Source organism: Acanthochromis polyacanthus, chromosome 15 (assembly GCF_021347895.1).
Source record: "Acanthochromis polyacanthus isolate Apoly-LR-REF ecotype Palm Island chromosome 15, KAUST_Apoly_ChrSc, whole genome shotgun sequence".
Lineage (NCBI taxonomy): Eukaryota > Metazoa > Chordata > Actinopteri > Pomacentridae > Acanthochromis > Acanthochromis polyacanthus.
The window spans coordinates 38,457,425-38,482,285 of record NC_067127.1 but is presented as its reverse complement, the minus strand read 5'-3'; the positions used below and the strand labels follow the sequence as shown (position 1 = coordinate 38,482,285).

The window sequence follows — 24,861 nt, the reverse complement described above, 5'->3', positions numbered from 1 at the left end:
ACACACTATACAAATATAAAAATATTTTCTTAATATTTTTGAGTATTTTAGGTACTAAGACCTCTTACTTGTAGCTCCAGGTGTTGTAGCTCCAGGTGTTCCAGGTGTTGTAGCTCCAGGTGTTCCAGGTGTTGTAGCTCCAGGTGTTCCAGGTGTTGTAGCTCCAGGTGTTCCAAGTGTTGTTGCTCCAGGTGTTGTAGCTCCAGGTGTTGTAGCTCCAGGTGTTGTAGGTGTTGTAGCTCCAGGTGTTGTAGGTGTTGTAGCTCCAGGTGTTCCAGGTGTTGTAACTCCAGATGTTCCAGTTGTTGTAGCTCCAGGTGTTGTAGCTCCAGGTGTTGTAACTCCAGGTGTTGTAGCTCCAGGTGTTGTAGCTCCAGGTGTTGTAGCTCCAGGTGTTCCAGGTGTTGTAGCTCCAGGTGTTGTAGCTCCAGGTGTTACAGGTGTTGTAACTCCAGGTGTTGTAACTCCAGGTGCTGCAGGTGTTGTAGCTCCAGGTGTTCCAGGTGTTGTAGCTCCAGGTGTTCCAGGTGTTGTTGCTCCAGGTGTTGTTGCTCCAGGTGTTCCAGGTGTTGTTGCTCCAGGTGTTGTTGCTCCAGGTGTTCCAGGTGTTGTTGCTCCAGGTGTTGTAGCTCCAGGTGTTGTAGGTGTTGTAGCTCCAGGTGTTACAGGTGTTGTAGCTCCAGGTGTTGTAGCTCCAGGTGTTCCAGCTCCAGATGTTCCAGGTGTTGGAGCTCCAGGTGTTCCAGGTGTTGGAGCTCCAGGTGTTGTAACTCCAGGTGTTGCAGGTGTTGTAACTCCAGGTGTTGCAGGTGTTGTAACTCCAGGTGTTGTAGGTGTTGTAACTCCAGGTGTTCCAGGTGTTGGAGCTCCAGGTGTTGTAGGTCCAGGTGTTGTAGGTGTTGTAGCTCCAGGTGTTCCAGGTGTTGTAGCTCCAGGTGTTGTAACTCCAGGTGTTCCAGGTGTTGTAGCTCCAGGTGTTGTAACTCCAGGTGTTGCAGGTGTTGTAACTCCAGGTGTTGCAGGTGTTGTAACTCCAGGTGTTGTAGGTGTTGTAACTCCAGGTGTTCCAGGTGTTGGAGCTCCAGGTGTTGTAGGTCCAGGTGTTGTAGGTGTTGTAGCTCCAGGTGTTCCAGGTGTTGTAGCTCCAGGTGTTGTAACTCCAGGTGTTCCAGGTGTTGTAGCTCCAGGTGTTGTAACTCCAGGTGTTGCAGGTGTTGTAACTCCAGGTGTTGCAGGTGTTGTAACTCCAGGTGTTCCAGGTGTTGTAACTCCAGGTGTTGTAGGTGTTGTAACTCCAGGTGTTCCAGGTGTTGGAGCTCCAGGTGTTGTAGGTCCAGGTGTTGTAGGTGTTGTAGCTCAAGGTGTTACAGGTGTTGTAGCTCCAGGTGTTGTAGCTCCAGGTGTTCCAGCTCCAGGTGTTCCAGGTGTTGGAGCTCCAGGTGTTCCAGGTGTTGGAGCTCCAGGTGTTCCAGGTGTTGGAGCTCCAGGTGTTGTAACTCCAGGTGTTGCAGGTGTTGTAACTCCAGGTGTTGTAGGTGTTGTAACTCCAGGTGTTGTAGGTGTTGTAACTCCAGGTGTTCCAGGTGTTGGAGCTCCAGGTGTTGTAGGTCCAGGTGTTGTAGGTGTTGTAGCTCCAGGTGTTACAGGTGTTGTAGCTCCAGGTGTTGTAACTCCAGGTGTTCCAGGTGTTGTAGCTACAGGTGTTGTAACTCCAGGTGTTGCAGGTGTTGTAACTCCAGGTGTTGCAGGTGTTGTAACTCCAGGTGTTGTAGGTGTTGTAACTCCAGGTGTTCCAGGTGTTGTTGCTCCAGGTGTTGTTGCTCCAGGTGTTGTAGGTGTTGTAGCTCCAGGTGTTACAGGTGTTGTAGCTCCAGGTGTTGTAACTCCAGGTGTTCCAGGTGTTGTAGCTCCAGGTGTTGTAGCTCCAGGTGTTGCAGGTGTTGTAGCTCCAGGTGTTGTCGCTCCAGGTGTTCCAGGTGTTGTCGCTCCAGGTGTTCCAGGTGTTGTAGCTCCAGGTGTTCCAAGTGTTGTTGCTCCAGGTGTTGTTGCTCCAAGTGTTGTTGCTCCAGGTGTTGTTGCTCCAGGTGTTGTTGCTCCAAGTGTTGTTGCTCCAAGTGTTGTTGCTCCAGGTGTTGTTGCTCCAGGTGTTGTTGCTCCAGGTGTTGTTGCTCCAGGTGTTGTAGCTCCAAGTGTTGTTGCTCCAGGTGTTGTTGCTCCAGGTGTTGTTGCTCCAGGTGTTGTTGCTCCAGGTGTTGTAGCTCCAGGTGTTGTAGGTGTTGTAGTTCCAGGTGTTGTAGCTCCAGGTGTTCCAGGTGTTGTAGCTCCAGGTGTTCCAGGTGTTGTAGCTCCAGGTGTTACAGGTGTTGTAACTCCAGGTGTTGTAACTCCAGGTGCTGCAGGTGTTGTAGCTCCAGGTGTTCCAGGTGTTGTAGCTCCAGGTGTTGTAACTCCAGGTGTTGTAGCACCAGATGCTCCAGGTGTTGCAGGTGTTGCAGCTCCAGGTGTTCCAGTTGTTGTAGCTCCAGGTGTTCCAGCTCCAGGTGTTCCAGCTCCAGGTGTTCCAGGTGTTGTAGCTCCAGGTGTTGTAACTCCAGGTGTTCCAGGTGTTGTAGCTCCAGGTGTTACAGGTGTTGTAACTCCAGGTGTTGTAACTCCAGGTGCTGCAGGTGTTGTAGCTCCAGGTGTTCCAGGTGTTGTAGCTCCAGGTGTTGTAACTCCAGGTGTTGTAGCACCAGATGCTCCAGGTGTTGCAGGTGTTGCAGCTCCAGATGTTCCAGTTGTTGTAGCTCCAGGTATTGTAGCTCCAGGTGTTCCAGCTCCAGGTGTTCCAGGTGTTGTAGCTCCAGGTGTTGTAGCTCCAGGTGTTGTAGGTGTTGTAGCTCCAGGTGTTGTAACTCCAGGTGTTCCAGGTGTTGTAGCTCCAGGTGTTGTAGCTCCAGGTGTTGTAGCTCCAGGTGTTGTAGCTCCAGGTGTTGTCGCTCCAGGTGTTCCAGGTGTTGTAGCTCCAGGTGTTCCAAGTGTTGTTGCTCCAGGTGTTGTTGCTCCAGGTGTTGTTGCTCCAGGTGTTGTTGCTCCAGGTGTTGTAGCTCCAAGTGTTGTTGCTCCAGGTGTTGTAGCTCCAAGTGTTGTAGTTCCAGGTGTTGTAGCTCCAGGTGTTCCAGGTGTTGTAGCTCCAGGTGTTCCAGGTGTTGTAGCTCCAGGTGTTACAGGTGTTGTAACTCCAGGTGTTGTAACTCCAGGTGCTGCAGGTGTTGTAGCTCCAGGTGTTCCAGGTGTTGTAGCTCCAGGTGTTGTAACTCCAGGTGTTGTAGCACCAGATGCTCCAGGTGTTGCAGGTGTTGCAGCTCCAGATGTTCCAGTTGTTGTAGCTCCAGGTGTTGTAGCTCCAGATGCTCCAGGTGTTGCAGGTGTTGCAGCTCCAGGTGTTCCAGTTGTTGTAGCTCCAGGTGTTGTAGCTCCAGGTGTTCCAGCTCCAGGTGTTCCAGGTGTTGTAGCTCCAGGTGTTGTAACTCCAGGTGTTCCAGGTGTTGTAGCTCCAGGTGTTACAGGTGTTGTAACTCCAGGTGTTGTAACTCCAGGTGCTGCAGGTGTTGTAGCTCCAGGTGTTCCAGGTGTTGTAGCTCCAGGTGTTGTAACTCCAGGTGCTGCAGGTGTTGTAGCTCCAGGTGTTCCAGGTGTTGTAGCTCCAGGTGTTGTAACTCCAGGTGTTCCAGGTGTTGTAGCTCCAGGTGTTACAGGTGTTGTAACTCCAGGTGTTGTAACTCCAGGTGCTGCAGGTGTTGTAGCTCCAGGTGTTCCAGGTGTTGTAGCTCCAGGTGTTGTAACTCCAGGTGTTGTAGCACCAGATGCTCCAGGTGTTGCAGCTCCAGATGTTCCAGTTATTGTAGCTCCAGGTGTTCTAGCTCCAGGTGTTCCAGGTGTTGTAGCTCCAGGTGTTGTAGCTCCAGGTGTTGTAGGTGTTGTAGCTCCAGGTGTTGTAGCTCCAGGTGTTGTAACTCCAGGTGTTCCAGGTGTTGTAGCTCCAGGTGTTGTAGCTCCAGGTGTTGTAGCTCCAGGTGTTGTAGCTCCAGGTGTTGTAGCTCCAGGTGTTCCAGGTGTTGTCGCTCCAGGTGTTCCAGGTGTTGTAGCTCCAGGTGTTCCAAGTGTTGTTGCTCCAGGTGTTGTTGCTCCAGGTGTTGTTGCTCCAGGTGTTCTTGCTCCAGGTGTTGTAGCTCCAAGTGTTGTTGCTCCAGGTGTTGTAGGTGTTGTAGCTCCAGGTGTTGTTGCTCCAGGTGTTGTTGCTCCAGGTGTTCTTGCTCCAGGTGTTGTTGCTCCAAGTGTTGTTGCTCCAGGTGTTGTTGCTCCAGGTGTTCTTGCTCCAGGTGTTGTAGCTCCAAGTGTTGTTGCTCCAGGTGTTGTAGGTGTTGTAGCTCCAGGTGTTGTAGCTCCAGGTGTTGTAACTCCAGGTGTTCCAGGTGTTGTAGCTCCAGGTGTTGTAGCTCCAGGTGTTGTAGTTCCAGGTGTTGTAGCTCCAGGTGTTCCAGGTGTTGTAGCTCCAGGTGTTCCAGGTGTTGTAGCTCCAGGTGTTCCAGGTGTTGTAGCTCCAGGTGTTACAGGTGTTGTAACTCCAGGTGTTGTAACTCCAGGTGCTGCAGGTGTTGTAGCTCCAGGTGTTCCAGGTGTTGTAGCTCCAGGTGTTGTAACTCCAGGTGTTGTAGCACCAGATGCTCCAGGTGTTGCAGGTGTTGCAGCTCCAGATGTTCCAGTTGTTGTAGCTCCAGGTGTTGTAGCTCCAGATGCTCCAGGTGTTGCAGGTGTTGCAGCTCCAGGTGTTCCAGTTGTTGTAGCTCCAGGTGTTCCAGCTCCAGGTGTTCCAGCTCCAGGTGTTCCAGGTGTTGTAGCTCCAGGTGTTGTAACTCCAGGTGTTCCAGGTGTTGTAGCTCCAGGTGTTACAGGTGTTGTAACTCCAGGTGTTGTAACTCCAGGTGCTGCAGGTGTTGTAGCTCCAGGTGTTCCAGGTGTTGTAGCTCCAGGTGTTGTAACTCCAGGTGTTGTACCACCAGATGCTCCAGGTGTTGCAGGTATTGTAGCTCCAGGTGTTCCAGCTCCAGGTGTTCCAGTTGTTGTAGCTCCAGGTGTTCCAGGTGGTGTCGCTCCAGGTGTTGTAACTCCAGGTGTTGCAGGTGTTGTAGCTCCAGGTGTTGCAGGTGTTGTAGCTCCAGGTGTTGTAGCTCCAGGTGTTGTAGCTCCAGGTGTTCCAGGTGTTGTAGCTCCAGGTGTTGTAACTCCAGGTGTTGTAGCACCAGATGCTCCAGGTGTTGTAGCTCCAGGTGTTCCAGTTTTTCAAGGTGTTCCTGCAGGTGTTCCACAACATCAAGGCTTCATGAATAACAAAGTGATATTTTTTGTTCTGCTGTTTCCTGTTTTCCCAGAATCCTCAGCATTCAGCCCGTTGTCATGGCTACTCAGCGAGTACCTGGATAACGCCGAGTCGGCTCGCCGCTGTAAGAGCAGGGCGGCCATCTTTAACTCCAGAGTGCGGCGGTTGACTCACCTGTTGGTCCATGTGGACACGAGTCACAGCGAGGGGGAGGAGCTTAAGCCTCCCGTCAAGTCCAGTGAGTCCAGCAGAGTTGATTTAACCTGCAGTCAGCTAGTTTAAACCGGTTCTGACTGATAACTGACTCTGATTGGTTATTGATTAGTCAGCCGTTAACTGATAAATGATCAATAAAACGTAATTTTTATAACGTTAATTTCTGTCGTTTTGACTAAATTACACATCTGATGTTTTACTGAGTCATGATTTAATCATTGAATATCAGAAAAAAATAGAAAAGTTATTAAATGTGTGAGTAGTTAATAAAAGATTATCTATTGTCGTAATTAAAATCATACGTTTATTCCTAATGAGATTAAAGATAAGTTGATAAAATCCAAGAGAAATTTATTAGTTAATAATTTAAAATTATAAATTGACATAATAAAATAATGAAAAATAGAGATAAAGATAATAATAATCTAAAATTAATAAAAATAAAATACAATTGGTCATTTAATAATTTCTAAAAAATATAATACTTATTGTGAAAAACAGCAATAATAAAGTTAAAAGAAAATAGTAAAAATAACTATACTACTAAAAATAGTTCATATAAATGAAATAATTCTTATAAGTTGTAAAATATTTGTTAGAAATAAAGAACTTGATAAAAAGTAGTAAAAATATGAGCTGTAAACATAATCAAAGTAGTTTGAGGTTTATTTTGAAGGTCCAAGAAGCTCTGCCCTGATGACTAAGCCGCTGCTTTTTGAAAACACAAATTTTTTCCACGTGTTTCTTCTTGGTTAGTCTGAGTCTCTAAGATGCTGAACTAAAGTTTGTTCTGTTTCCAGAAGGTCTCAACAGAAGCAAAGAGCTGAAGAGTAAGTAGAGTTCAGAGGCCTTTTCTTTCTTTCTGTCTCACATCTCATGTGTCCACATGAGGACCGGTGGCGTTGCAGCGCCTCCTGCTGGAGGCTTTACTCAAACAGGAAGATGCTTTGAGTTGTTACTAATCAGTGAACATGTTTGTAGCTCATTAGCTGCCACTGGGGGGCGCTGCACTGAGTTAATCATCCAGTCTGGTGTCTTTCACCCTCTGGAAAAGCTGAGGATTTAGACGTGTCCAGCAGGGGGCGCTGTGAGCTTCCTCCTCCTCGTCTGAACTGAAACATCAGCTTCCTTCAGACACACTGACCATCAGGATGTCTCCTCTCCATGTTTTTTTTTTTCTGTTGAACTGTTTTTAGAACATCACTGACCCGTTTCTTTCCAGAGTAGAAGAACAGAGGCGCTGCTTTTTCTTTACGTTTCTGGCTGCTGCAGTTCACGTCTCATATTTCTGATCAAATCTACCAACGACCGTCTCCAAAGAACAGACCGTTTCATGTTTTGTCTTCCAGATGGTAAAGAAGGAAAGAACAAAGACTCCAGCGCGGCTTCCTCCTCCACCTCCTCTTCTTCAGCCAAACCCAAAGTGAAGAACAGCAGCAGCATCGCAGGCATCGCCCTCTGCTGGCAGGGAGTGGTACAGCGACAGGTGGGTCTCACTTCCTGTTCCGCCTCATGATCTCCACCTGTGGAGGTGTGACTCGGTGACTCCTCCCCCTCAGGTGAAGAAATTCCTGGAGTCAAGCTGCAGCCTGCCGGACTTCGTGGAACGTTATCGAACGCTGTACCTGCGGCTGAAGAACGCCATGGAGGAGCTGTTCGGACAGCAAACCGCCTTCGTCCTCGCTCTGCGACACGGATTCTCTGCTGCGCTGCTGCAGCTGTCCATCCTCAGAGCCATGCATGTGAGTCAGGAAAACATCTGGATGAAAACTAAACATTCTAATGCTAACCGCAGCTTAAATCAGACTTCAGTTTGATGCTTGAACTAGACTCAGATAGAAATCCTGGTTTAAGACCAGCTTCAGCATGAATGTATATTCTAGTTTCAACTGAATGTGGATGTGAACCAGGCTTAGATCAGCCATAAACCAGCCTTAGATCAGCCATAAACCGGGCTTAGATCAGCCATAAACCGGGCTTAGATCAGCCATAAGCTGGGCTTAGATCAGCCATAAGCTGGGCTTAAATCAGTCTTAAACTGGACTTAGATCAGCCATAAACCAGTCTTAAACTGGGCTTTGATCAGCCGTAAACTGGGCTTTGATCTGATCAGCCGTAAACTGGGCTTTGATCAGCCGTAAACTGGGCTTTGATCAGCCGTAAACTGGGCTTTGATCAGCCGTAAACTGGGCTTTGATCAGCCGAAACTGGGCTTTGATCAGCCGTAAACTGGGCTTTGATCAGCCGTAAACTGGGCTTAGATCAGTCTTAAACTGGGCTTAAATCAGTCTTAAACTGGACTTACATCAGCCATAAACCAGTCTTAAACTGGGCTTTGATCAGCCATAAACTGGGCTTAGTTCAGTCTTAAACTGGGCTTAGATCAGTCATAAACTGTGCTCTACATCTCAACCCATAACAGATTTATTAAACTTTAAACTAGGTTTAATTTGAGCATTAGCAGACTTTAATCACAGACTTCTGTGGTTCATCTATGAGTTAATTAAATTCTCAGTGACTGAGTTTAGGTTTGATTTAATTCTTCACCCTAAATGGAATCAGTTTTAAATCAGGCCTTGAACTCTGCTTTAGGTTTAAACCAGACTTAAATCCAGATGTTTGTGATTAGAGTCTGTCTTAACCTGTTCCTGATAATGAGTCCTACCTGCAGCACAGGTGTTGACCTGTGATGACGTGTCGTCCTGCAGGTGAGTGAGCGTTTTGCTCAGTACATCGATCAGATGATCCAGGCCAGTGGAGCGGCGTCCGGCAGCGTTGAGACTCTGGAGCGGCTGCAGCAGTTTCTGGAGCCGATGCTCTTCCTGTCGGGCCTAGAGCTCGCCAACACCTTCGAGCATTTCTACAGGTCTGATCTGCCCCTAAACCAGAACCAGAACCAGAGCAGCATGAGCAGGTGCTGATGAGTGTGTGTGTGTGTGTGTGCAGATACTACCTGGGCGACCGGCTGCTGGCTCAGGGGAATGTCTGGCTGGAGAGCGCCGTCATCGACCAGATCGGTAGCTGCTTCCCGAGCCGCTTCCCTCAGCAGATGATGAAGAACCTGAGCGAGTCGGCCGAGCTGCAGCAGGAGTTCCACCTGTATCGGCTGCAGCAGCTGGACCGGCGTCTGCAGGAGCACGACCAGGTCAGCAGAACCCCACAGAACCTTCAGTCGAACTGGGCCTGCTGGAGCAGAACTTCATGAGCTGTTTGTCCTTCGTTTGTTGCCGTAGATGATGGAGGACGAGTGGACGGAGTCAGAGGACGAGGCTGAGGTCCAGGTTCTGGTTTTGTCTCCACGCTGTTGGGCCGTCTCCTCCCTTTGCTTCCTGGACGAACCAGCAAAACACTTCCCATCAGAACTCTGCTCCTACCTGAACCAGTTCACCCAGTTCTACACCCACAGTCAGTACCATTTCATCCAGTTCTACACACACAGTCAGCAGGTTTAATGCTGTCCCTGACCAGGACTAGTTGTGTATTAACCAGCTAACCAGTGATTCTCGTCTCCAACGGTCTGTTCCCGTCTCCAACTCCCCGTCTCCAATGGTCTGGTCCCGTCTCCAACTCCCCGTCTCCAACGGTCTGTCCCCGTCTCCAACGGTCTGTTCCCGTCTCCAACTCCCTGTCTCCAACGGTCGGTCCCCGTCTCCAGCGGTCGGTCCCCGTCTCCAGCGGTCGCTCCCCGTCTCCAACGGTCGCTCCCCGTCTCCAACGGTCGCTCCCCGTCTCCAACGGTCGCTCCCCGTCTCCAACGGTCGCTCCCCGTCTCCAACGGTCGCTCCCCGTCTCCAACGGTCGCTCCCCGTCTCCAACGGTCGTCTCCAGCGGTCGTCTCCAGCGGTCGTCTCCAGCGGTCGCTCCCCGTCTCCAGCGGTCGCTCCCCGTCTCCAGCGGTCGCTCCCCGTCTCCAGCGGTCGCTCCCCGTCTCCAGCGGTCGCTCCCCGTCTCCAGCGGTCGCTCCCCGTCTCCAGCGGTCGCTCCCCGTCTCCAGCGGTCGCTCCCCGTCTCCAGCGGTCGCTCCCCGTCTCCAGCGGTCGCTCCCCGTCTCCAACGGTCGCTCCCCGTCTCCAACGGTCGCTCCCGTCTCCAACTCCCTGTCCCCGTCTCCAACTCCCTGTCCCCGTCTCCAACTCCCTGTCCCCGTCTCCAACTCCCTGTCCCCGTCTCCAACTCCCTGTCCCCGTCTCCAACTCCCTGTCCCCGTCTCCAACTCCCTGTCCCCGTCTCCAACTCCCTGTCCCCGTCTCCAACTCGCTGTCCCCGTCTCCAACTCCCTGTCCCCGTCTCCAACTCCCTGTCCCCGTCTCCAACTCCCTGTCCCCGTCTCCAACTCCCTGTCCCCGTCTCCAACTCCCTGTCCCCGTCTCCAACTCGCTGTCCCCGTCTCCAACTCCCTGTCCCCGTCTCCAACTCCCTGTCCCCGTCTCCAACTCCCTGTCCCCGTCTCCAACTCCCTGTCCCCGTCTCCAACTGTCGGTCCCCGTCTCCAACTGTCGGTCCCCGTCTCCAACTGTCGGTCCCCGTCTCCTACGGTCGGTCCCCGTCTCCAAGGGTCGGTCCCCGTCTCCAAGGGTCGGTCCCCGTCTCCAAGGGTCGGTCCCCGTTTCTAATGGTCGGTTCCTGTCTCCAGGTCAGTCCATGTATGGTCTGAGTCACTCCAAGCCTCGGCGGCTGCAGTGGACGTGGCTCGGACACGCTGAGCTACAGTTTGGCTGCTGGACGCTACACGTCTCAACACTGCAGATGTTCATCCTGCTGCAGTTCAACAACTGCCAGGTAACGCACAGCAGACACACAACAGGCAGACTCTGGGTCTTAGTCCCCCCCTTCCTGACCTTAGAGGGACTGTTGTGTTGCTGACTGTTGTGTTGTGTGTCTGCAGGAGGTGTGTGTAGAGTCTCTGCTGCAGGTGACGGGTCTGTCGGCTGCCGTTCTGCTTCACGCTCTGCAGCCTCTGATCAGTGATGGCGGCCCGCTGACCTGCAACCCTCCAGAAGATCCTGGTCACGGTGAGTCATCGCTGCGCCGCCCCTTTCTATAGACTCCAATCCCTGACTCCACCCCTCTCCATCTGACTCCGCCCCCTGCTCTCCCAGGTGTGCTGCGTCTGAACCAGCAGGTGGTGTCCGTCAGTGAGGACGGTGCCCCAGCGTCCGTCCAGCTGCTGCCCAGACAGACGTACCTGAACGTGGACGAGGACGCAGCAGGAACTCTGGAGAGGAAGAGGAACTACATCTACTGCCTTATCGTTCACATCATGAAGCAGGAGAAGGAGATGCACATCGACAACCTGGTCTTCAAGGTCAGAGGGTAGCTGAAGGACACCCAGAGAGGAAACACTGCCTGCAGTTCACCTGAAAACTCTCAATGTTCCCTGTTGGTCTGAGTCAGTCCTGGAGAACCAAAACCAGGAGAAGGTTCTGGTTCAGTAGAATCAAAGACGTGGAATAAATTAGTTTTAATGAAATATTACAGATTTGTTTAAATTTCCTGATAAAACTAAAAAAGTTGTGAAGTTGAAAATACATGATTTCTCTGTAGTTTCTACCTGATCAGTGTTTTTAGTCCACCATGAAAGTCTGTCTGTCAGCAACATTCCTCTAAAATAGACCAACAGATTTAGATAAAATTTCCATGAAAGTCAGAAATGACACAAGGACCAAGTGATTAGATTCTGGCAGTGATGTGTTTATAGTCTGGATGCACGGATTTGTTGAAGATTTCTGTATCATTGTCAGATAGCAGCACGGCGTCACTGTAACTGATGTTGCATCCAGAATGATCCTCCCCCTATGAGGCTGTATCTTCATGTCCTATGAGGCCGTGTCTTCATGTCCTATGAGGCCGTATCTTCAGGTCCTATCAGGCCGTATCTTCAGGTCCTACGAGACCGTATCTTCAGCTCCTATGAGGCTGTATCTTCAGCAGCTTTTAGCTCCAATGACCTGCCGTACACGGAGGTATCGCCTCTAACAAGCTTCAGGCAGCTCCTTGGGAATTTTAGTCCATTCTTCGTGGGTGATGGTCTCCAGCTCAGCGATGTTCTCAGGTCTACGTGCTGCAGCAGCTTTCTTCAGATCCACCACAGGTTCTTCATTGGGTTTCAGTCTGGAGGTTGTGATGTCCACTCAAGAACCTTCCATGCTTTCTTCTCTAACCAGTCTTTGTTGGTTCTGATGTGTGTTTGGGGTCGTTGTCTTCCTGGAACAATTCATCCAATTACACCCAAGCTTCAACTTCTTCAGGAACTGAGGGACGTTCTTGTCCAGAACATCCTGGTACTTCCTGAATCCATGGTGCCTTGAACACGTTGGAGATTCCTGGTTCCATCAGAAGCAGAACACCCCCACAGCATCCCAGATCCACCACCATGCTTCACAGCAGGCAGGGTGTTCTTCTCCTCGTAGTCCTCGTTCTTCCTCCCAGACATTCCTCTGATCCATAGGACCAAAGAGCTCTAGTTTGGTCTCATCAGTCCATAGAACCGTCTCCTAGAACTTCTGTGGCTTTGATAGGTTGGTTCTAGCAGACTGGAGACCATTGTTCTTGTGGTGTCTTCAGAAGCGCTGTCCGTCTAGGAGATCTGGCATAAAGTCCTTCAGCATGGAGTGTGTCCACAGAAACATCAGTTCCTCTTCCAGCCAGATCTTCCTGCAGGTCCTTGGCAGTAAGCCGAGAGTTCTGGTCCGTCTGTCTCCAGGAATCTTGATGTCTCTGACAACTTCTTTTTTTCCACCACGACCCTGTAGCATAGCCACAGTACCGATGGATTTGACCTTTCCAATGATGTTTCTAACAGTGTCGCTGGGAACATTCTAGAGCTTGGAGATCTTCTTGGACCCATTTCCTTTCTGGTACAGAGCAACTATCTCCTCTGTAAACTTCAGGACATCTCTCTGGTCTGAACCATGGTGCTGCTAGAGGACAAAGTGTCCCCATTTTATAGATGTCAGTATTCCTCAGTGTTCAGCATGTGTCCCCGTTGGATTCTCCTCCAGATGTAGACATCCAGGTGGATGGATTAGATTTGGACTGCAGGTATCTGGATTCACCAGCATTGGTTATAGGAGGACCATCATTCTGCATTCAACTGTATAACAAGTGAACAGTACATCAGCTTAGGGCTGGGAGATAAATCGAATTAATTCGATTAATTCGTGTTTTTAAAACCTGACGATTTGAAAATTTGCCAAATCGTAAAATCGAGGCGAGCTTAATTATATAAAAATACGGATTCTTCTTCTGCCTTTTACGACTTGTGCACTGGCGTTTGCTTCCGCCTCTCATCTCCTTCTGCCAAAACACTCACACCCCCGTCATGGCGGACAGAACAGCAGACGAAGAGTTGGTCGTGAGAAAAGGGCCTCATGTTACATCGATTATATGGAAGTGGTTCGGCTTTGACCAGACTGACACAGAGCAAACTACAGTCATGTGCAAGGTTTGCAAAAGCACTGTGAAAACGAAGAGTAGCAGCACAACTAACCTCTTTCAGCACCTCCAGCAGAGGCATCCTAAAGAATGGGAGGAGTGCTGGCAGCTACAGGAGTGCGGCATGGCTAGCACTAGCCATAGCAAACAGACCGCAAAGAAACCACAAAAATCAACTAAAATCGTAATCGTCCAAGATGACTAAAAAAATCGAGATTTTACTTTTTGGCCATATCGCCCAGCCCTACATCAGCTGATTGTGATCCTACTACAAATCCACCTCTGAGGACTTATCAGGACTTATGTCAGAAATGATCCAAGGAACAGCTGATTAAACTGTGGGGGTGTTTCTGATTCCCATCGATTCCCGCCACCCGCTACATGTTTAGATCACGATTCGATATCTGTACATAACGTACACATGCAGAACACACGCCTGTGCTCAGGTCATGTTGTTTGTGGGTAAATCTATATTACATGGTGCTGTTATTTCTGATCATCAATAACTAATTATCAGATGTGGGGGAATGAGCAGCCTTGGAGGAGGACTGAGCTCTGAGGGCTTTTCGAGTTTTGTCTTCTGTTCGCACTGAAACTAAAAACTCTGAATCTTTGTCATGTGACTCCAGGTCGCAGGTTTTTTGTTTTCTACAGAACCTCTATGATACCAGAAGTTTGTTTTTGGTGTATCTTTAATCTTTAGGCATTCAGAATAAAATGATTTTGTCGAATCTTCAGCTCAAATTTAGTTTCCAGCAGAAGCTCTGAACGTTTCCAGCTGATAAATAGCAACAATTCAATTTTATTTATATAGCGCCAATTGAAGTCAGATTGTGTCAAGACACTTTACAGAACCCATATGAACCTCTAGAGCAAGCCCAGAGGACGGGGGAACAGGGAACATAATCACACAGTTTGATCCATGATGCAGACCTGTGTGTGCGTGTTTGCGCGTGCGTGTGTGACATTAAGTGGTACTGAAAATATTTCGCCAAGGTTGGCAGGTCTGATGATGTATGACAATATATACAAAGTAGAAGCTAACACTGAAACTGATTCATAGTTTCCTCTTATGATGTACGGCTCTCACACAGTTTTCAAACCAGCTGGTGGATTGATGAATCTTTCTGGTTCTGATTAAATCCTTGGTTCTCCCCCAGGTTCTGGACTCGTGTCAGAAGCAGGAAGCGTCGCGGTCTCCAGGCGGAGGCAGTTTCAGCTGCAGCACCGGCGACGTTCTGTCCTGCATCATGCACGTCATCAGCAAAGGCTGCATCCGCCGCAACGAGGAGAACCCTCACATCGTGGAGTTCCTCCCCGAGGACCCGTCCACGCCGCAGAAAGGCCAGGCTCAGTTCTCCTTCAGCCGGGCCGACATCCAGAAGGACGCCGCTGACAGCCGGGCCGACATCAGGTGTGACCTCTGACCTCACAGGGAGTAGAACCTAACCTCCCCGGCCCTTTAGGATGATCACTGATCAATGATTGGATTGATTATTGGTGGAACAGATCTGATCACTTAGTAAACTTTAACGTTGATCAAAGTGAGCTTTTATTAAATCAGTTCTTCTGTTGGGTCGAGGAACAAACCCGACCGCTGATGTTCCCAGAATTAGTTCGAATTCCAGATCATAAATGTTTGGTTTCCTCCGTGTAAATATCAGACATTAAATCCTCAGTTTCTATGAAAGACGTGTCTTTTTGTTTCCTTTAATTTTCCTGGTTCTGTCTCAGACTGAAACTAAACTAAACTCTGAGCTCCAATCTTTTCCAGCTGACAGGGAACCTTTCTGAGATATTTCCAGGCTTCTTCTGGTCAGATGAAGGTTTTTTCTTCCTGTAGACTGAGTGTTCAGGATCTGTGGACGTTTGGAAACACGACTTTCAGCTCAACAGTTCGACTGATCGATCGATAATCAATAATCGTTGATCAGCTCCAGTCTGAGCTGCAGGGTGTAGTCGGTTCGGCCAGCAGGCGGTGCTGCAAGAACAGCTCAGTGTGTACTAGTGTGTGTCTTTTGTGTATAGTTGTGTGTGTGTGTTGCAGTCTGGTTCCGGCACCACGGAGCTTCGAGGACGGAGTTCTGGACGCCGTCCTGTTCTCCATGGGACGGACGATGACGCAGGAGGAGGTCCGGCAGCTGATGCAGAGGACGGTCCAACAGGTGAGGCCTGACACCAGGTACCCTCAGGAACTATCTGCTTACTCAGTAAGCAGATTACTTGTCAGGAGACTACCAGACTACTTATGGGACTCAGACCTTCATCTAGAAATGTCTTCAACACTTTCTGACCGCATGCAGCCCCAGATCATCACACCTCCACCTCCATGCTTCACTGTCAGGACCATCCATCCACTGTGGTAGTCCTGGTCAGGTTCTCACCAAACATCTGGACTCCATCTGAGCCCAACTCATTGATCTTCATCTGACCAAAGAATGTTCTCCAACATCCATCAGGCTTCTTCTCATGTTCTTCAGCAAACTTTCATCTGGAAGTTTAGTTCTGAGCAGCAACCAGGTTTAGTTCTGGTCCTCCGTCCATAGAGGTTGATGTTCTGAAGGTTCCTTCACACTGTCTGAGCTTCACACTAACTCTGGTTTCCATGGAGAACCCCCGAACCAAGTCTGAAGCAGCTGATGTCTATTTTTACAGCTGGATGGAGAAAGTAGTTCACTGTCTGTGGAGTCATTTTAGGAGCTCTGATTAGTGGAACTATGACTCCTTCGAGACCTCCTGATTAGTGGAACTATGACTCCTTCGAGACCTCCTGATTAGTGGAACTATGACTCCTTCGAGACCTCCTGATTAGTGGAACTATGACTCCTTCTAGACCTCCTGATTAGTGGAACTATGACTCCTCCTAGACCTCCTGATTAGTGGAACTATGACTCCTCCTAGACCTCCTGATTAGTGGAACTATGACTCCTTCTAGACCTGATTAGTGGAACTATGATTCCTTCTGGACCTCCTGATTAGTGGTGCTATGACTCCTTCTAGACCTGATTAGTGGAACTATGATTCCTCCTAGACCTCCTGATTAGTGGTACTATGACTCCTTCTAGACCTGATTAGTGGAACTATGACTCCTCCTAGACCTCCTGATTAGTGGTACTATGACTCCTTCTAGACCTGATTAGTGGAACTATGACTCCTCCTAGACCTCCTGATTAGTGGTACTATGACTCCTTCTAGACCTGATTAGTGGAACTATGACTCCTCCTAGACCTCCTGATTAGTGGTACTATGACTCCTTCTAGACCTGGGGGGGCGGGGCGGAGACGGCCGGAATATTTGGATCAATTCGTCTGGTCTCCGCAAATTTAATCTAATCTAATTTTGCACACTGCCTTCGTCTTGTCTTCAGTTAAACTGAAGAGTTCCCAAACAGCGGAGGTCTTCAGCATCTTGTCTTGTGTTTATGCAACGAAGTGAAGCATGACGTCAGAGTCTGCAGCAACCCGGACATTCAGGTGGTGGTAAGAAACACGAATGGATGAGCCGATGTGGGCCGAAGGCGGAGGGAAGACAGTAACGCCGAATATTCGTTCCGCCCGGTAACGTCTGACCGGGGGGCAGGTACGAATATTCGGATATCATAATTAATATCCGGATATTCGGGTCCAGCCCTAGTGATCAGTGGAACTATGACTCATTTAGAACCGTGTTCATCAGTTAAACTGGTTTGAATCTCAGCTGGACTGTGATTGGTTCTCCGAGTTCTACCTCTCCAGGTGATCTGTGTGTTCTCAGGTTTCAGGGACTCTCAGTCTGGACCTTGACCGGGCCGAACACCTGCTGGTCCACTGCAGGTGGAACGTGGACCTGCTGGTTCAGCGCTACACTGATGACCCTGATGCCCTCATCATGGCTGCCGGCCTCAAATGTCGGAACCCCCAGCCTCCTCCCAGCCCTGCCTCCACCTGCCCTGTCTGCCTCGGGCCCAGAACCGGAACCATGGAACCGGTTCTGTCTCTGAGCTGCATGCACTACTGTTGCCGGGTGGGTTATTGATCCCTGAACACGCTGTTATTGATCCATGGACTGTGATCAGATGTTCACGTTGTGTGTCTGTTGTATGTGTGTTGTCTGTTGCGTGTCTGTTGTATGTTTCATGTCTGTTGCGTGTCTGTTGTATGTTGCGTGTCTGTTGTATGTTTCATGTCTGTTGCGTGCCTGTTGTATGTTGCGTGCCTGTTGTATGTTGCGTGTCTGTTGTATGTTGCGTGTCTGTTGTATGTTGCGTGTCTGTTGTATGTTGCGTGTCTGTTGTATGTTGCGTGTCTGTTGTATGTTGCGTGTCTGTTGTATGTTGCATGTCTGTTGCGTGTCGTATGTTGTCTCTGTTGTATGTTGCGTGTCCCCTGTTTGTTGTGTCTCCATGTTGCAGTCGTGCTGGCAGGAGTACCTGACGGCGAGGATCGAGCAGAACCTGGTGATGAGCTGTAACTGTCCAATCACAGACTGCCAGGCTCAGCCCACCTCACGCTTCTTCCTCAGCATCCTGACCGACAAGGACATCGTCGCCAAGGTAACGCCGTCAGCCGACCTCCCGTGGGTCGTCCCGTAGGTTCCAGTGTGTCATGTGACCCGTGTTCCCTCCCTGCAGTACGAGAACGCGCTGCTGCGAGGCTACGTGGAGTGCTGCTCCAACCTCACCTGGTGCACTAACCCCCAGGGCTGCGACCAGATCCTCTGCAAGGAGAACGTGGGCTCCATGGGAACCTGCTCCCGCTGCTGCTGGTCCTCCTGCTTCAGTTGCAACTTCCCAGAGGTCCGTACCTGGGGGGGGGCAGAACAGAACCAGGACCAGAAAAAGAACCACAGTAGAACCAAAACAAAACCATAGTAGAACCAGAACAGAACCATAGTAGAACCTAAATGATATGTTTAACTCAGTGACTTTTGCCCCAGGCAGTTGTCAGTTGTTACCCCTGTGTTACCCAGCTGTTACCCCTGTGCTATCTGCCCCCCAGCTGTTACCTCCAGACCTGCCAACCTGTACGCATTTTGCGTAGCAGGTACGCAATTTGACCTCAAAATACGCTGGTACGCTCCGCCTCATTAAACTGCTCAAAAAGCTGCAGACATCTGTGAGTGCTGTTAGAAATGTGGACGTGTAAAGGTCCTTACACACCGGGAGCGATGTGAATAAACAATGCGAAATTGCAAAATATTTGGATGCGAGTTTTGACGCACCTGTCCATACATATCAAACACGATGCGTTTTTGCGACTTTCCGAAGGGGAGGAAGACGTTGCTGTAATGTCTTTCCACCTCTTCTTCTGTTTTCCACCTGCCTGGCCGCTCCTCGTCATTTCTCCCTCCTCTCTCTTCTTTCTCACGTACGTGTCCCTCAAATTCCTCCACATCTTCTTCACTTCTTCAACTATAAAGTATGAATAATAATAATATCTACCATTTGCCACAGATACTAAAAGCAGAAAACACAACACCGGACGGATTATTTTCAGTTCTGATTAGATGCGTTGCGATGTCTTTCTGTCTTGATATCATGTACTGCAGGGGTGTCAAGATCCGTTCCTGGAGGGCCACTATCCTGCATGTTTTAGATGTTTCCCTCTTCAACACACCTGATTCAAATGATCAGGCTGTTATCAGGCTTCTGCTGAGCTTGATAAGCTGATCATTTGAATCAGGTGTGTTGGAAGAGGGAAACATCTAAAATATGCAGGATAGTGGCCCTCCAGGAACTGAGTTTGACACCCCTGATGTACTGTGATGTGAGTCGGGGCCAGTACCGGGTAAGCACAACATTAAACTATAATCCATAAACGTAAGGTAACAACCGAGACCTAATTGATGACCGTGACATCAACGCAATTGACAGTGAAAAGTATGTTGTATGCCGGTGAATGGGACGTCGCAACAACACGCAATCTGATTGGTCAGAAGTGGTCACAAAGAATGTGAAACTTTAGAAAAATCGACCATGATCCGAAAAAATAAATGCCGCAAAATCGCTGAGCGAGAAAACGTTGCCGATGTGAACGCGTGTGTTGACAGGATACAGGTTCGAAAAAAAATATTGACGTCCGAAAAAAACGCACGTAAAAAACGCGCCCGGTGTGTAAGGAGCTTAATACTCATGCCTGACAACAGGATGCAGCAGTGTAGTGGTGCAATTTCAACCAGTCATCATAGAGTAGCGGAGAATAAGGAGTCTGCAGAACCCTTGTTGGTCTGCTCTCTCCTGTCCTCTGCCTCTCTCCCCCCACCAGCAGCAGCTGGCGGTTAAAACGGTAAAATGGTGTGTGTGTGTGTGTGTCTTTTGGCAAATATATTCTGTTAATAACGTTACTTTCACGTTGAAAATACGATGTCATATCGGGGAAATAAGCACTGAGAGTTTTTTTTCCTATCGACATGAGCGCGAGGTGTGTGTGTGTGTGTGTGTGTGGTGTGTGTGTGTGTGTGTGTGTGTGTGTGTGTGTGTGTGTGTGTGTGTGTGTGTGTGTGTGTGTGTGTGTGTGTGTGTGTGTGTGTGTGTGTGTGTGTGTGTGTGTGTGTGTGTGTGTGTGAGAGTAAGTGGTACTCAAAATATTTCGCCAAGGTTGGCAGGTCTGTACCTCTCTCTATCTGCCCCAGCTGTTACCCCTGTGCTATCTGCCTCCCAGCTGTTACCCCTGTGTGCTATCTGCCCCAACTATTACCCCTGTGTGCTATCTGCCCCAACTATTACCCCTGTGTGCTATCTGCCCCCCAACTATTACCCCTGTGTGCTATCTGCCCCCCAACTATTACCCCTGTGTGCCATCTGCCCCAACTGTTACCCCTGTGTGCTATCTGCCCCCCAGCTGTTACCCCTGTGTGCTATCTGCCCCCCAGCTGTTACCCCTGTGTGCTATCTGCCCCCCAGCTGTTACCCCTGTGTGCTATCTGCCCCCCAGCTGTTACCCCTGTGTGCTATCTGCCCCCCAGCTGTTACCCCTGTGTGCCATCTGCCCCAACTGTTACCCCTGTGTGCTATCTGCCCCAACTGTTACCCCTGTGTGCTATCTGCCCCCAACTGCTACCCCTGTGCTATCTGCCCCAACTATTACCCCTGTGTGCTATCTGCCCCCCAGCTGTTACCCCTGTGTGCCATCTGCCCCAACTGTTACCCCTGTGCTATCTGCCCCCCAGCTGTTACCCCTGTGTGCTATCTGCCCCCAGCTGTTACCCCTGTGCTATCTGCCCCCCAGCTGTTACCCCTGTGCTATCTGCCCCCCAGCTGTTACCCCTGTGTGCTATCTGCCCCCCAGCTGTTACCCCTGTGCTATCTGCCCCCCAGCTGTTACCCCTGTGTGCTATCTGCCCCCCAGCTGTTACCCCTGTGCTATCTGCCCCCCAGCTGTTACCCCTGTGCTATCTGCCCCCCAGCTGTTACCCCTGTGTGCTATCTGCCCCCCAGCTGTTACCCCTGTGCTATCTGCCCCCCAGCTGTTACCCCTGTGCTATCTGCCCCCCAGCTGTTACCCCTGTGTGCTATCTGCCCCCCAGCTGTTACCCCTGTGCTATCTGCCCCCCAGCTGTTACCCCTGTGTGCTATCTGCCCCCCAGCTGTTACCCCTGTGCTATCTGCCCCCCAACTGTTACCCCTGTGCTATCTGCCCCCCAGCTGTTACCCCTGTGTGCTATCTGCCCCCCAGCTGTTACCCCTGTGCTATCTGCCCCCCAACTGCTACCCCTGTGCTATCTGCCCCAACTATTACCCCTGTGTGCTATCTGCCCCCCAACTGTTACCCCTGTGTGCTATCTGCCCCAACTGTTACCCCTGTGTGCTATCTGCCCCCCAACTGTTACCCCTGTGTGCTATCTGCCCCAACTGTTACCCCTGTGTGCTATCTGCCCCCCAACTGTTACCCCTGTGTGCTATCTGCCCCAACTGTTACCCCTGTGTGCTATCTGCCCCCCAACTGTTACCCCTGTGTGCTATCTGCCCCAACTGTTACCCCTGTGTGCTATCTGCCCCCCAACTGCTACCCCTGTGCTATCTGCCCCAACTATTACCCCTGTGTGCTATCTGCCCCCCAGCTGTTACCCCTGTGTGCCATCTGCCCCAACTGTTACCCCTGTGCTATCTGCCCCCCAGCTGTTACCCCTGTGTGCTATCTGCCCCCCAGCTGTTACCCCTGTGCTATCTGCCCCCCAACTGCTACCCCTGTGCTATCTGCCCCCCAGCTGTTACCCCTGTGTGCTATCTGCCCCCCAGCTGTTACCCCTGTGCTATCTGCCCCCCAGCTGTTACCCCTGTGTGCTATCTGCCCCCCAGCTGTTACCCCTGTGCTATCTGCCCCCAGGCCCACTACCCCTCCAGCTGCAGCCACATGTCCCAGTGGATGGATGATGGGGGCTACTATGAGGGGATGAGCATGGAGGCTCAGAGCAAACATCTGGCCAAGCTCATCTCCAAACGCTGCCCCAGCTGCCAGGCCCAGATCGAGAAGAACGAAGGCTGTCTGCAGTAAGAAATCACCTGGACACACCTGGACACGCACACCTTTACACACCTGTACTCTCTAATGATGATGTCATCTCTGTTCTCAGTATGACCTGTGCCAAGTGTAACCACGGTTTCTGCTGGCGGTGTCTGAAACCATGGAAACCAACACACAAAGATTACTACAACTGCTCCGCCATGGTTGGTTCAGACACGGTCACGTGATCAAGCCGTCCAATCAGAGACCGTACGGTAACTTTACTGTGTTTCTGCTGCAGGTGAGTAAAGCAGCGCGGCAGGAGAAGAAGTTCCAGGATTACAACGAGAGGTGCACCTTCCACCACCAGGCCAAGGTAGAGCTGCTGCTGGTGCTGTTGTCCTTTTTATTGTTGTTGAGCTCCAGGTGATGTTTGTTTGGATGCTTCCAGGATTTCGCCATCAACCTGGAGAACAAGGTGTCGTCCATAAATGAAGCTCTGCAGATGAAGTCTCTGACCTTCGTCATCGACGCCTGTAAAGTCCTCGCTCAGGCTCGGAAGGTACCTTCATAGTCCTCAGAGGTTCCGCTGTGGTGACCTGCTCAGGTGAGTGTGCTGACCACGCCCTGCTCTGTGTCTGCAGGTGCTGGCCTACTCCTGCGTCTACAGCTACTACAACCAGGAGACGGAGAAGATGGATGTGATGGAGCAGCAGACGGAGGCTCTGGACCTGCACACCAACGCACTGCAGATCCTGCTGGGTGAGAACCTACAGCCTCCTTTACCAGCTGTCACTGAGAGGTTTAAACTGGTCTGACTGGGTTCACTGGTTCTGTCCTCAGAGGAGACGCTGTTGCAGTGTACCGACCTGGCCTCCTGCGTCCGGCTGCTGAAACCAGAACACCTGAACACCGGACTGGAGCTGATCCGACGCATCCAGGAGCGTCTGCTGGCTATCCTGCAGCACTCCACACAGGTACCAGCCTGAAACCAGTTTGGACCCACTGACGGTTTAAACTGACAGTTTGTTTGTTGATCATTTCTCGATTAGTTGATCAATCAGCTGATTGAGCCCCTCATCGATCAGTTATTGATCAGCTGTCTTTGTGATCAGGATTTCAGAGTTGGGTATCAGTCGAAGAGCAGCCAGGAGGCAGAGTCTCCACAGGCGTCCAACCTGTCCAACCACACCGACGCCAACAAAGTGTGAGTAGCACATCTGTCCTCACACCTGTCCTCACCTGTGCTGTCGCCATGGTAACAGTGATGTACCTCTGCGTCCTCCAGGTCCAAGTCGGACCGGGCATCGGACTCCGGGGACTCGGACAACAACAACTACACGGGGGAGGAGGGCGGCGAGGAGGCGGAGGACGAGGACGACGAGTACGACGAGGAGTACGTCCCCGAGTGGCACGAGGACTACGACGAGGACGACATCGACGAGGACGACTTCTTCTCTGACGACGACGAGTCCGAGAACCTGGAGCGGGACTTCAGCCCCTTCGACTGAGCCGAGCCAGCGCCTCCACCGGTCGGGGAGGACGACCTCCTCCTTGCCTCACCTGCTTCCGTCTGAGGACAACGAGGACGACGGAGACGGTCACGGCGACGTCCTCCTGAAGTCCCCGAACACAGCTGCACTCGCTTCACTTCTGTAATCAACTTCTGTTTCCTCTGAGTCCAGGTACGGGAGTGCACGAGGGACAAGCTGCTCTGAGATTCAAACTTCAGTCCTGAGAAAAACACAACAAATTTAGTCTTTAAAACACAACAAGAAACGATTAGTTCAGTTTTTATGTTTATTCACTGGAACCAGTCTGAAACTACAGTTATACCATCGTACAAAAACAAAAATATTTTTTTAGAAGGTTTGACTTGTTTAAGACCAGTTTGAACCAGTTTAAACCGGTTTGAACCTGTCTGAATGAGCCTGAAGCTGATTTAAACCTCATTAACACTTCAGAAATTTAAGTTAAGATTAAAACTGTCAGAAAATAAAATTAATTTTGTTCTGAAACTGGTTTCAAATCATAAAGAACAGGATGCTAATGATAGCACTTGAAACCAGTTTAAACCAGATTTAGTTCAGTCTGAAACTAGATTAATCCAGTTTAAAGCGGACTGAAAAACAGTCCTTTCTCATTTCCGGATTTCTTTTTCTCCAGGTTTGATCTCAGAGCAGTTTTTTAGCGTCTCTTCCGTACCGACCCGCCTGGACTCGGTTCTGGTTCTTTTTGAGCGGACATTTGTTGCTTTGTGATGATTCACGGAACAAAATGTGTTTGTTTGCTGCTTGTTGGGTTTCAGTGACGGACTCCAGAGCTGGACTGCAGGTCCAGCTCTGTCCATGTTCTGCTGTAGAACCTTTAGTTCTTCACGTTCTGCCTTGGTTCTGTTCTGATGGAGGCTGCCTTCATTTAAACACTCGTGTAGATTTTCTGGCTGAGTTTTTTACGAGTTGCAGGATGTTTCTATGCATCTGGAACGTGTCGATCGGCCTCCGAAGTATCACTGCAATAACCGAAGACTGCGAGCTGCTGCGTCTCAGAAGAACAAGTTCGGACCAGATTCCAGAACTTCTTCTGAGGTTCCAGCTCCCTGTTTTGCTGTAATTTTGAGAGATCCTATATTCATATTGTTGATGTTCTATAAAGTTCTTTCTGGTTTCTTTGCTGGAGTCGAGCGACTTCAGCCGGCAAAACTAAATAAAAGCTTTTTCTGCTACGCTGCAGATCGACTCTCATTCAAGAACCGTCCTGCTCAGATGTTCTGCTCATGAAACTGACTGGGGTAGATTTAGTGTCAGAAACACCTGAAGTGAAACGCGTATGTTCAGATTTAGATCAGAACTCCAGAAGAATCAAGAGTCTGATTTTAGCTCAGATTTAAATCCTGAGGAAAAACGGAAAGATAAAAACGTCAAACCTTGAACTGGAAGAAATAAATTCCACATCCGTTCTGACACCAGTTTTAGAACCAGGTTTAAACTAGTTGAAACTGGTCTGACCAGCTTGGCACCAGTCTCAAACTGGTTTAAAACCAGTTCAGTCCAGCTTTAAGCAAGTCTGAAACTAGTTTAAAAGTGTTTCTATCCAGTGTGAAACCAGTCTGAAACCAGTTTAAACATCAGCGTAATACTGGTATAAAACCAGTCTGAGATCCAGAAACCAGTTTGACTCTAGTTTGAAACCAGCTTGATTCCGGTTTGACTCAGTTTGACTCCAGTTTGAAACCGGTTTGACTCCAGCTTGACTCCAGTTTGACTCCGGTTTGAAACCAGTTTGACTCCAGTTTGAAACCAGTTTGATTCCGGTTTGACTCCAGTTTGACTCCAGTTTGAAACCAGTTTGATTCCGGTTTGACTCCAGTTTGAAACCAGTTTGACTCAAGTTTGAAACCAGTTTGATTCCGGTTTGACTCCAGTTTGACTC

The 24,861-nt window shown here is 49.9% G+C and overlaps 1 protein-coding gene and 1 long non-coding RNA gene across 6 annotated transcripts in view; one reads left to right on the top strand and one right to left on the bottom strand.

Moving 5' to 3' along the window:
* Positions 1–24,154, top strand: part of LOC110970761 (cullin-9) — a 52,888-nt gene extending 28,734 nt beyond the window's left edge. For 2 of the 4 annotated variants that reach the window (XM_022221077.2, XM_022221076.2), the window contains 23 exons: positions 5,412–5,597; positions 6,376–6,405; positions 6,925–7,061; positions 7,135–7,317; positions 8,284–8,441; positions 8,522–8,720; positions 8,809–8,980; positions 10,209–10,354; positions 10,461–10,587; positions 10,675–10,880; positions 14,170–14,423; positions 15,057–15,174; positions 16,763–17,011; positions 17,400–17,540; positions 17,619–17,783; positions 21,313–21,476; positions 21,560–21,653; positions 21,731–21,805; positions 21,881–21,991; positions 22,074–22,191; positions 22,273–22,406; positions 22,545–22,636; positions 22,718–24,154. In XM_022221077.2, the coding sequence (XP_022076769.2) occupies positions 5,412–5,597; positions 6,376–6,405; positions 6,925–7,061; positions 7,135–7,317; positions 8,284–8,441; positions 8,522–8,720; positions 8,809–8,980; positions 10,209–10,354; positions 10,461–10,587; positions 10,675–10,880; positions 14,170–14,423; positions 15,057–15,174; positions 16,763–17,011; positions 17,400–17,540; positions 17,619–17,783; positions 21,313–21,476; positions 21,560–21,653; positions 21,731–21,805; positions 21,881–21,991; positions 22,074–22,191; positions 22,273–22,406; positions 22,545–22,636; positions 22,718–22,940 (3,482 nt within the window). In that variant the 3' untranslated portion in view covers positions 22,941–24,154. The remainder of the gene's footprint in view (positions 1–5,411; positions 5,598–6,375; positions 6,406–6,924; positions 7,062–7,134; positions 7,318–8,283; positions 8,442–8,521; positions 8,721–8,808; positions 8,981–10,208; positions 10,355–10,460; positions 10,588–10,674; positions 10,881–14,169; positions 14,424–15,056; positions 15,175–16,762; positions 17,012–17,399; positions 17,541–17,618; positions 17,784–21,312; positions 21,477–21,559; positions 21,654–21,730; positions 21,806–21,880; positions 21,992–22,073; positions 22,192–22,272; positions 22,407–22,544; positions 22,637–22,717) is intronic. The other 2 variants (XM_022221078.2, XM_022221079.2) reach the window with 2 other exon arrangements.
* LOC127537501 (uncharacterized) lies at positions 15,325–16,197 on the bottom strand. 2 transcript variants are annotated; one of them, XR_007947183.1, is made up of 3 exons: positions 16,077–16,197; positions 15,811–16,011; positions 15,325–15,776 (listed from the first exon to the last, which is right to left on the bottom strand). It is a non-coding gene; the product is annotated as an uncharacterized LOC127537501 (long non-coding RNA). The 2 variants fall into 2 exon arrangements; XR_007947184.1 differs by having other exon boundaries at positions 15,325–15,742.
* Positions 24,155–24,861: the final 707 nt, after the last annotated feature.